Here is an 11508-nt window from a genome sequence, read left to right on the forward strand (position 1 = left end):
ATGTGAGCCCCTTCCTGGGGAGCAGGGGGTGACTGAACCCTACAGAGCCCTGCAGGGGGGTCCACAATTCACACCCCCCCCTCCTTGTCCATATCTCTGATGGCCCCCTCCCTGCTCGCTCGTGCCCTCGAACATCTTTGCACCCCCCTTCCCACAGCGTGGGTGGGGTTTGGGACGAGCACGGGACGATGAGCAGAGCAGGAGCTGCGCAGGGTGCTGTCAGTGATGGGTGTCCCGGCCCCCAGCACAGCCCCTGTGGGTTTCACAGCGTATTTTGGTCAGTGCTTACGAGAAGAGGCGCTGGGGGGGCAGCGGGGGGGGGGATTCCGGTAAGTGGCCTCCGAGCCTTCCCCATTCTCGAGAATAGGAAACCGTGACTTCTGCTCGGGGTTTCACTTTCTGCCGGGGGAGGGGAGAGGCCAAACTGCTCGGCTTGACCATCACACTGCAGGGGACTGTGAGGAAGGATGGGGAGAGCAAATTCAGTTTCATCAGCGTGTTCTCTGCATTTCTTGGGGGCAAAAAATCTCATTTGTTTTTTTTTCCGTTTTGTTTAGGGTTTTTTTTTGGTTTTGATTGGTTTGGTTTGTTTAGTTGTGTTTTTTTGGTGTGGTTTTCTTTTTGTTTGTTTGTTTGTTTGGGGTTTTTTATTTTTTCGTTCTAGGAAAGCAGAGTGGGGGCACCATGACAACCCCCTGTAAATTTGGTTGTCCACTGAGAGATGGGATACTCAGGGCAGCAAGTGGTGCTGTCTCCCCATCTTTGAGTAAGGCACGATGCCAAAGCCAAGGCAGTGACCTGCCCTGCTGCCCTGTCACCCCCTCTGCCCCCAGGCCACCTCTCTTCCCTGACAGCCCCTTTCCCGTGGCACACACGGGTCCTGAGGGTGCTGGGGGTCAGGAAGGAGGAGGGCAGGAGTTGGTAAAAATAGCCCGCAGGTGCCCTCTGCCCCAGGAGCGATTCCTCCCTGGGTAAACAGGAAATCTATTCTTAGGCCCATTCAGGGCTGAGGGCAGGTCCTTGCTCCGGGCTTGTTTTGTTCCTGACAAAGGGGTGACGCCACACAGAAGGGCCACCACGCAGAGCCTTCCTGCCCCGTGGGCTTCCCCTTGCTCACTCTTCCCCCCCCAGCAGCTTTTCCAGGGCTTTTCCGGTGGTGCTGGGGTTTCCCCTTCCCACGACGGCTGTTTTGGGGTGTCCCTGGAAGGCCCTGCTTTGTTTGCTTCTTCTGGGCTCAGCCCCGTGCTGGGTGGCACCCTGAGGGGCAACTGCTTTGGCAGAGCTCTGACATCCAGCTCCTCTCCCTCTTCCTTGATGGGATCTCTTGAGCTGGAAGAGATAAACCCACCATGGTTTGCCCTTCCCCGGGATGAGCTGAGCTGGGTAGGTGGCAGAAGGACTTTGCTCACAGCATTTTCCTGTCTCTCTGAAGCCCCCCATCCATCTTTATTCCCCATCCTTTCCCCAAATGATGTCCCCATTTGCAGCATCCTGCTCCAGCTCCCTTCCCTTCCCTGCCTCCATGGATCTGTTCAGCCTGTGGCACCCTTGGGCTCTGCTGGAGCTGCTGTGTGGTCCAGGCTCAGCTCCATGCACAGGGTTCCTGCATCCCATGTCAGCCCCCTGGCAGGCTCAGAAGTGGCAACTTCTGCCCAGGCAACATTCTTGGGGAGCTAAAGATGATGCAGGGCGAAAAATGTGGGGCTGCAGCCTAAAGTGCTGCATGAAACAGCCAGGGGTGCTCATTTTGATGATGAAGGAGAGGGGGTCCTGCATGTCTCCTCAGCATCACAGCAGAACCTGTGTGGACACAACCTTGTCCCAGAGTGTTTTCCCCCAGGAAACAAGTAACTAAGGGAGGTACAAAGGTGGAAAGTGCTTGTGGACAGGAAGGTGTGAAGGGAAATTCTGGGATGGACAGGAGCGTGGACTGGCTCAGTGATGCAGGTGAGGGCTGTCTGTGGTAAAGAGGAACACCCACACCATGAGACTGCAGCAGTGTGAGGCCAGGAGTGGTGACAAACTGGGAGGGGACATCCAGAACCCAGCCCTGGGGTCCCTGAGCTGTGCGGGTGAGCCACAAACCGGGGCCCTGCAGGGCGTCAGATCAGGGCTGGTGACAGGTACGGCAATGTGGAGCCACAGGGACAATCCCATGGGAAATACACCCCCCAAAAAAGGCTGCATGGACCGCAGAGAGGGGTCGCGGGCGGGATTTATCTCAGCAATCCCAATTCCACGGATTTCAGGACTCCGGGCATCCCCGGAGCGGGGATGGAGCAAGGACGGGGCGGTGCTGCCCTCGCGTGGCCACCGGCGGTACTGCACGGCGGCCGGGGAGGGCTGCAGGGGCGAGGCCGCCCCAAAATCCACCCCCATCTCCTTCCACCTCATCTCCGTCCAGCGCGGAGAGCAAGGACGGAGGGGAAGGGGAATCTGTGCGGTGGCAAATGTACCCCTCCAGCTTGTCCTTTTCATGATGAAAACGCAAACTGCAGAGATGTCAGGGGTCTGCATGAAGCCGAGGGCAGGCTGGGGAGGTGACTCCCCAGGCAGCCCAGGGGTGGGAACGGCCTCATTCTGCTTTGTCGCAGGGGTTTGCATCCTCCTCCTCCTCCTCTGGGGGTGTGATCCCTGCGGCAGAGCGTGCCATGGCCCTCATCCAGCACCGCTTCAGCTCCTCGGTGTCGGCCAGGAAGGTGTAAACCTGCCCGGACTGCGCCAGCTGGAAGAGGTGGCGGGAGTCGCTCTGGGGCAGGTCCTTCACCTCGTAGCCCAGCAGGGGGATGGAGGTGTGGGCTCGCACGTCCTGCCAAGAACAGACAGTGTTGGGAGGCAGGGGGTGGGCACACGGGATGTCCCTCTAGGGTGGATCCGAGCCCCGCCTTACCTGGGGGGCTGCGTAGATGTACAGCACGAGGGGATCATCCTGGGGGATCACAAACCAGCCCCGCGTCCCCCCCTTGCCGTTCTTGTCCAGCAGCTGCAGGGAACTGCAGAGCAAACTCCTGCTTGACACCTCTGCAGCTCCTTTCTGCCAAAAAAACCCCAATAAATCTCTCAATACCCAGTGCAGGAGGCAGAAAGGGCACTGAGCCAAGGCTGTTTCCTTGGGAGTTCCCTTCCCACTCCACTAAACGCCCAAAGCAGGGGCAGGCAAGGGGCTGTCCTGGCTGTGAGGGTGCTGCTGAGATCCCATGGTGAAGGGAGCCCTGGATGCTGGGGAGTCCCAAGGCTTGGAGCAGGAGGGAGGGGAGCTCAGCACACGCACCCTCTGACCGCTGTGGGAGTGACTCCCACCCCTCCTGCTGCAGGTGCAGGGCCAGGCTGGGACAGCGATGCTGGGGGCCAGGGTGTGTGGCAGAGCTCAGAGGGACAGAGGAGGGCAGAGCTCACCTCCAGGATGCCTTTGTGCTTCCCCTCCCGGCCCTCGAGCACCGTGTGGCCCGTCAGGAAGATGTAACACTCCTGGCAGACGCGGTTCAGGCGGTTCCCATCGTACTGCAGCTCGGCCCTGTGGTCAGAGCAGCGAGCACACACCACCTGCAGCCACAGACAGGGACACTGCTGAGACCGGGGGATCCAGGGACAGCTCCACCAGGAGCTGAGGGGCAGGAAAAACCCTGAGTCTGGCGGGGGACAAAAGGGATATGGGATGTAGGAGAGGTGTGCTCCTGCCCCAGCAGCCACCTGAGCAGGCCAGGAGGGAGGGGAGGGAGGGGAGGGTGGCTCACATATCCACAGGCTCGGCAGTGGTGTCTCCGGCGTGTGATGGCGTTGAAGGGCTCCCTGCAGCGCATGCACATGGTCACCAGGTTGTCCCGCACCCACTGCGGAGCTCGGCGGCCCAGCTCCTCCGTCTGGGGGTGGGGGGCTGCGTCACTGGGGCTGGCCAGCCCTGCTCTGGGTGGTCCCAGCCCTCTGCTCTCACCCCTTCCCCTCCTCGCCCTTTCCTTCCTCCTTCTCCCCATCCGCAGCCTCCCCCCAGCTCGGTTTAGCGAGGGGAACTGAGGCACAGCAAGGTGGGCATGGGGAGAGCAGGGGGGTTACCTTCAGTGCAGGGGTGTCTGTCTCCAGTCCCTGTACTGCTGCCTTAAAGGTCTCACTCCTCTTCTCCTTCCTGCCAATGGCATCTTGGAAGGCCTAGAGGGGAGGGCAGGGCTGGAGGTGCAGCTGGGGGCTGCCCTGACACAGGGCGTCCAGCTGGGATGAGGGAGATGTGCCACCTCTCCCAGCACTCAGTGGTACCTTGATCCAGGCGTCCAGCTCCTCTCCAGACCTGGGCACAAAAAGGGACATGGATAAGCTGTTGTCCCTGCTCCCTGAGGGTCTGCATGACGTCCCCCATTCCCCTTACCTGGCCTGCAGCTGCAGCGTCCGCTGCTTTCCCGAGACCAGGAAGGTGTGAGGGAACTCTGTGTCCTTCAGCTCCCACACCTGCCAGACACCAGAGAAGGCATGTGGAGCTGAACCCACCTCCAGCACACACATGGGAGGGCACAAGCCCTCCAGCCCCTCAGATCCCACATGCACAAGATTTCACTGGCATTTCACCGGATCAGAGCGCACCAACCTCACCCACAAAGCCACCCCTGGCTCCATCTCCTCCCTCCTTCCCGAGGAAGTGAGGGGCAGCCATGTTACACCCCAAATTGTGGTGCTTTAGGAGGAGTCAGGGCCTGGGGGAAGCACAAAGACAAGGTGCCTGTCTGACCTTCATGCCATCCACGTCCATGCGGAGGCGGACCTGGAACTCAGCGCCCACCTGGATGACCTTGGGCACGCAGTACAGCAGCATGTTGTTGAACTGGGAGGGGGGAGAGGGTGGGTTGGAGCCCACAGCTGCCTGCTCCCAGCTGGGGGCTTCCCTGGGATCTGGGGTGTCAGATTCCCCAAGCCTCAGCTGGTCCTCAGGAAGGATCCCACCTAAAGCGTGACTGTTTCTGCCCCCGCCCTCTCCCACCCTACAAAGGTGAGAGAGGCACCTCCCAGGTCTGCCATGCCCACGGGAGCAGCACATTCCCAACCACATCCTACACAGGGTGCCCTGCATTGAGCAGGGTCAAATCCCCCACCTCTGGATTCACCCCTTCTGTGCTGAGATGACCCAGCAACTCCCAGGCCAGGCTGTGCCACCCCTGTCCCCACTCCCAGCTTATCTGCTCCTTCCCCTGGGCATCCCAGCTCCCACCAGGAACAGGTACTTCTCCGACGTGCTGTTGTTGCGGGTGGAGACTTTTTGGATGGGTCCCTCCTTGATCAGCTGGTTGGAGGGATCCACAATGTCATCCTCCAGGCCCAGCCGCTGATAGACCCCCCAGAGGTTCTGCAGCCGTTCCTGGGGGAGGCAGAGGGACCTGTTTTTGTGGGGTGATGAGCAGCCACAACCTTGCCACCCCTGGGTTCCCCCCATCCCCACCTCCCAGGCCAGCTGCTGATAACTGGGAGAGGTGGCACCGCTCTCTCAGCCCAGATTCATCTTTGGGAGCAGCTCCCAGCCTTGAGCAGCTGGTCACATCACTGATGTTACAGACATGACTGCCCAGGCTCAGGGTGATGGGGTCAGGCACTGAGAGCAGGTCTCAGCTCCTGTGCTGAACCCACAGTGCTCCTGTCCCATTCAGGAGCTGCAAAGCACTTCCAGCTGGGACAGGCACTCACCATCTCGGCAATGGCTGCGTTGGAGTGCTTGGCCACCATAAAGATCATCTCCAGGGCCTCTGCAATGAGAAGGGACAGGCTGGAGGTTAAACACCTACTCTGGAGCTGTGGGAAGAAGCTCCTTGCCCATCCCTCATGGATGTACACGTGTGGTGGCTGATGCCTTCCCCTGGACCCAACCCAAATGGCCCCAAAATGCTGCACAAGAGTCTGGGGGTATGGCCAGACTGTGCATGGTGGGGTCCTGGGAGGACAGCCAGCCAGCTCCTGCATCCCTCCACCCCAGCAGGACCAGGAACTGTGTTATCTACAAGGGTCTGAGAGCTCCACAGGTCTCCCTAGGGGATGCTCTGGAGGGACCACCCTTCCTCACTGACCTCCACAGCCCCCTGGAAGGGCAGATTAATCCCTCTCCCTGCCAGAAAAGGATCAGACTGAGGGGTTTTATCCAAGGGCTCAGGGCAGCTGCTGAGTGAATCCAGGTACTCTGATGCCTGTGCACAACACTGGGATGGTCATTTCCCCTACAAACCCCCCCTGCCACTCCCCAGGGGGAGCCAGACAGAGCCCTTACTCTGGGCATCGCCCCGGTCGGGCGACTCAGGCGGCAGTTTGCGCACATAATCCTTCAGGAGGAGCTCGTAGCGCGGGATCCTCTGCACGGGCTCCAGCATGTGGTGCTGCAGCGTTAGATTAGCACAGACCTTCCTCTTCTGGGGAGAGACACCAGGCACGGAGAGAGGAACGGTGACCAAGGCAGCTCCCACCCTCTGCTGCTCCCCCAGTGCAAGGAGATTTTGGGGAGCACTACTGTGGTCCCTCGCCCTGCCCTTTACCTGGATGTCAGCAATGAGCTCCTGGAAGGGAGGGGATTTCTCTGACCAGGCAGTGATGAGCTCCACGGCCTTGTCGAAGTTCTTCACGTACTCTCCATACATCTTGAGGAACGGTGCCAGTTTCTGGATCACATCCCCAATCCGGGGGTTGCAGTTCCTGCAGGAGGGAACCGCAGCTTCCTCAGTCCATGGGGGGACACAGACAGTGAGGGATCAAATGAAGGGGCGTGGTGGCTTCATTGAATCCCAGAGTGGTTTGGGTTGAAAAGGACCTTAAAGCTCATCCCATTCCATCCTCTGCCATGGGCAGGGACAGCTTCCACCAGCCCAGGTTGCTCCAAGCCCTGTTCAACCTGGCCTTGGACACTTCCAGGGCTGGGCCAGCCACAGCTTCTCTGGGCAACCTGTGCCTGTTCCTAACTCTTCTACTAACATTTGTACTGCTGCAAACTGCTACATCCCCACACAGCTTCCTACTCTGCAGAACGAGAATGTCCTCAGCTTGCAGCCAGTCTGGGCTGTTCACACCTGGGCACATCCCAAAACCACCTGAGATGTCACCCCCACTTTTCAGAAATACTCTGATCTGAGCGTTTTAAGGAAGTGCTTTCCAGCACAGAGACATTTGGAGCAAAGCAGGCTGAGCTCTGGTCCTGGTGGGAGCCAAAAACTCAGCAATGCTCCAGGAGTCCTCCTGAGCTCACCAGTCCTCCATGCGCTTCCGCAGCTCTGGCAGGAAGAACTCGGAGTGGAACTGGTAGATGGAGGAGATGTTGGAGAAGATCATTTTCACCACCTCCTCTGGGACCGTCTTCCCAGTTTTGGCTTCTTTCATCAGCTCTGCATAGAACACCTGGAAGAAAGAAGGGGTGAATAAAAAGGGTCAGGAAGAGGCCTGAAGGTCTCATTCCTTCTCTGAGACTGTGGCTCAGTGAAAGGAATGACTCTGTGCAGGGGGGAAATCTCCCAGGCCTCAAGAGAGAAGCAGAGGGAAGGCTTTGATGGGACAAGGGAGCTCCGTGGAAACGTAGGAAAGGCAAAGGCCAGACCAAATCCCTGGCCAAGAAGACCAGCAGCCCACGTGTCTCTCTGCTGTACACCAAAAAATCTCCTTGTGTGGGCCCCTCCACTGCCCAGCTCACCTGGTCGAGGAGGTGGAGGCGGTTGACATAAGCCTGCTCTGTCTCCAGCAGCTCCAGAGCGATTTTCTTTTCCTCTGGTTCCTGTGTGGAGTGGAAGGAGATGTGACCCCCAAGTCCTGAGCCAGCTCAGGCAGCTCCATGCCCTGAGCGTGGGCACCCACCAGGCTGCCCTGAGCCACCCCCAGAGCTCACCTCCCTGCCAGGCTCCAGCCCTGGGCCCTGGGGCCTCCTCCAGTTGTCCTCACGGATTTTGTGTCGCAAGGAACGGAGGCACTTGAAGCTGAGTCCACGCTGACCTCGCTGCTCCTCGTCCTCCTCCTGCTCCTGCTCCCCTTGGAGCCCTGCAGCCCTCGGGAAGAGGCTCTGGCAGGCAGGAGATGCTGGAAGCTGCTGGGGCTGCTTGGCTGCAGCAGTGGTCTGGCTGTGCAGAGCCTGCTTCTCCCTCCAGGCAAATTTGCTGTCCCTGCTACGGAGGAATCAGCGTGATCAGCTCAGCCCTTCTCTCATCGAGCTCCCAGGCCCAGCTCAAAGCCACGGTCCTGGAGCGAAGGTGACAAGAGCAGCAGCTCCCCAGGGCTGACACTGCTCTGCTCTGCTCCAGCCCTGCAGTACAAACATTCCCACCAACCCTCACGGGGCCTCTCTTCTCCCAGTGCCTCCTGCTGCTGTGGCCATCCCTGTCCTGCTCTAGAAAAGCAGGATTCTGCTGTTGATCCCAGGCATATCTAATTATTTCCCAGGTACAGCTCTGGCACTGCAGAGCCAAAGTGGGGAGAAGCCCAATAGCCAAGAGTTTTGAGCCAAGAGCACGGCTTGTGTAGGTGGTTTTGCAGACAGGTTGTTTTTTGGTGGTGTTTTCTCTTCCCTTTTCTGGCAAAGAGAAGGAAAACAGGTCCAGAGCAGGCACAGGGGAGAAGCCAGGCTGTGAAGGTGACAGTGAGTTGTCTGTCATCTGAGAGCTGGTCCCTGTAGGAAAATGCTCTGGACATAAACTAGAAAGATATCCACTGTGGGTCTGCAGACTGGAGTGGGATGAGGAGGGAAAAAGCTGTGTGAAATTGGACACAGAATTGCAAAGCTGAGGACAGGAGATGACTTGAGTGGTAGAGATTCATCTGAAGAGGATGTTGGGTCCCTCCCAAGCACAGGTCTGTGAGCTCAGGAGTGCATCCACAGCCATGCACAGATCCCCTCCTGTCCAAGGGGACGGGCAGAACCCTTCAGAGACAATGAGGTTTTATCCATCTCTCCCAGTGCCTCCCAGACCTGTGTCAGCCCAAACCCACTGCAGAGCTCCAACAGGGAACTTCTCTCTTTCTGTTTGTGCTGACTTGGGCCAAACCATTTTCTGTTCCAGAAAACTCATTCCCAGGTTCCCCAACTTCCTCCGAAAGTCCAAAGTTACTTTTATTTCCTCTAAATCAAACTCAGACTCCACGATAAACAACCAACACTCTGCAGCAGTGATGTGGAGGCAGATCAGACCCTGCAGCAGTTCCAACACACCATCACTGTGGGATGATGGGGACAACCACAAATCCCAGGAAAAGCACCCAGTGGAGATGCAGGCAAAGTTCTTGGAGTAAATGGAAATCTTGTGCCTGAGCAACTTTAGGAATTGCTGTAAAACTCACCTGCCCAACCACCCAGCCCCATTAATGCTCACTGAGAGCACCTCATGGGTACCAGGCAGGATTCTGTATCCTGATTCAACAGATGGAGAAACTGAGGCACAAACCTCAAAAATAACTCACCCTACACCTCAGTATTCCTTTTACACCAGAGTCAGGGCAGATCCCTTCATTCCAACCCTGGCACAACACTGTCTGAGTGTCCCAGCTCACACTCACAAGTGAAGGAGCTGTTTTATAAAAGGCACTCACTCTCCCCCTGAACACAATGCTTTGCCTTCCCTTTCCCAGGAGCCACATCTCTGCAAACAACTGCACAGCCTGAGGCTGGGATGCTCCCAGACACCCAGGCAGTTAATTCCCAGAGGAAGAAGACCCCTGCCCACATATTTGCAAACCACAGTTCTTTTCCCAGCAGCAAAAGGATTCACCAGCCAGTACTGAGCGTGGGGAGAAAGGGCTGCCACAGCCTGAGCCAGGCAGAGTCACTCACATCCCACTGAGGTTTTCAGGCTTCTGTTCGTGACCCACAGCGGGAGGAAGACAGAGTGATAAAGAATAACAAATCACCTTGTCAGCTTCTCCACAGCCTCCAAACCGCCTCCACGGAGGGTTTCTTCCTCCCAAAACCCACTCCACGTGGAGCCCCCACACACACCCTCAGCACCCAGAACCCTCCCTCCTTACCAGTGCTCTTCAAACACAGCCACCAGCTTCACCACGCTCTGCTGATGATCCTCCTCTCCCTCCATGGCACCTCCTGGGAGCAGGTCCTGGATGTGCAGGAGCTGCAGGAGTGGGAGCTGATGGCTGCAGCTCCCTCCTTCTGCCCCCCTCTCTGCTCTGAGGGGTTTCTGGGCCCCAGGCTGTGGTTTGGGGAAGAGGATTTGCACGAGGCAAAGCCCACCCGCTGCCCTCCCTGTGGCAGGAGAGCCTGTCTCTGGCTTGGCCTCGAAAGGAAAAGGAAAGGGGAAGTGCAGCAGGTCGTGAGTAGGAGAAACGCTGAGAAAACACTGGGAATTGGTTCAGTTTGGGGAGGTGGCACAAACAAGGCAAAGGCAGGAATGGTGCAAGAGCACCAGCTGGGCAGGAGGTCTGAGCTGCTGTACAACCTAGTGCTGGATCCCCCCATGATGGGGTGGGATGTGTCCCATGAGGAGGGAGTTCAGGGTGGGATATGAACAGTCCTGATACCCAGAGGGGTATAAGGGGCTGATGTGTGTGTGTCAAACATCAACGGGTGGATGGCTCTGGGGCCAACCAAGGATTGCTGGAAATAACAGACAAGGGCTGTTGGCAATAACCAAGTGTTGTTGGTAATAACACACCATGAAGAAGAACAAGATGTGGCTGGAGAAAGGTCCATGTGGAGGGAGGACAGCACTTTTCTGCTTGTAGTTCCCAGAGAAAAGCACAACATAGCACAGTGCAACTGCAGGTTTTCCTTTCTCCTTTCCTTTCTTTTCTCCTTTCCATTCCTTTCTCCTTTCCCATTGCCTTTCCATTCCTCTCCCCTTACCTTTCCATTCCTTTCCCCTTTCCTTTCTATTCCTTTCGCCTTGCCTTTCCATTCCTTTCGCCTTGCCTTGCCCTCTTTCTTTCCTTCCTTGTTTGTTTCCTTTTTACCTTGTTTGTTTCCTCCTTTCCTTCCTCATTTGTTCCCTCCTTTCCTTCCTCATTTGTTTGCTCTTTACCTTGTTTGTTTCCTCCTTGTTTGTTCCCTCCTTTCGTTCCTGTTTGCTCTTTACCTTGTTTGTTTCCTCTTTACTTTGTTCCCTCCTTTCCATCCTCGTTTGTTTCCTCTTTACCTTGTTTGTTTCTTTACCTTGTTTGTTCCCTCCTTTCCTTTCTTGTTTGTTCCCTCCTTTCCTTTCTCGTTTGTTTCCTCCTTTCCATCCTCGTTTGTTTCCTCCTTTCCATCCTCGTTTGTTCCCTCCTTTCCTTCCTCGTTTGTTCCCTCCTTCCCTCGTTTGTTCCCTCCTTCACTCCCCCTTCCTTTCCTCCCCTTCATTCTCCCCCCCCCTCTTTTAACCCCCCTCTCCTTTCCCCACCCCTCCACCCAAACCCCAGCCCCTCACCGCGGTGTCCCAGCTCACTCCATCCCTCCATCCACCCGCACATTCCCCCTCATGGTTCCTCCATCCCTTTTCCCCCTCACGCCTCTCTCTCCCGCTCTCTCTCCCCCGCGCACCCCGCAGTGGTTGCTGCCGCGCTCCCCCCGCGGCCGGGCGGTGGTGG

General features: G+C 57.4%; 1 protein-coding gene across 1 annotated transcript; it reads right to left on the reverse strand.

Moving 5' to 3' along the window:
• Positions 1–2036: 2036 nt before the first annotated feature.
• Positions 2037–10099, reverse strand: FGD2 (FYVE, RhoGEF and PH domain containing 2). Its single transcript, XM_050326802.1, has 16 exons — positions 9958–10099; positions 7832–8105; positions 7640–7720; positions 7202–7350; positions 6498–6654; positions 6236–6374; positions 5662–5720; positions 5192–5338; positions 4715–4807; positions 4358–4437; positions 4249–4279; positions 4051–4143; positions 3735–3860; positions 3397–3543; positions 2891–3034; positions 2037–2809 (listed from the first exon to the last, which is right to left on the reverse strand). The coding sequence occupies exons 1-16, from the start codon at positions 10020–10022 to the stop codon at positions 2576–2578; spliced, it is 2019 nt and encodes a 672-aa protein (XP_050182759.1). The 5' UTR covers positions 10023–10099; the 3' UTR covers positions 2037–2575.
• Between the last annotated feature and the right edge of the window lie 1409 nt (positions 10100–11508).

This window comes from Myiozetetes cayanensis, unplaced genomic scaffold, assembly GCF_022539395.1.
Source record: "Myiozetetes cayanensis isolate MyiCay16 unplaced genomic scaffold, myiCay2020 scf32, whole genome shotgun sequence".
In the NCBI taxonomy this organism is placed as follows: Eukaryota; Metazoa; Chordata; class Aves; order Passeriformes; family Tyrannidae; genus Myiozetetes; species Myiozetetes cayanensis.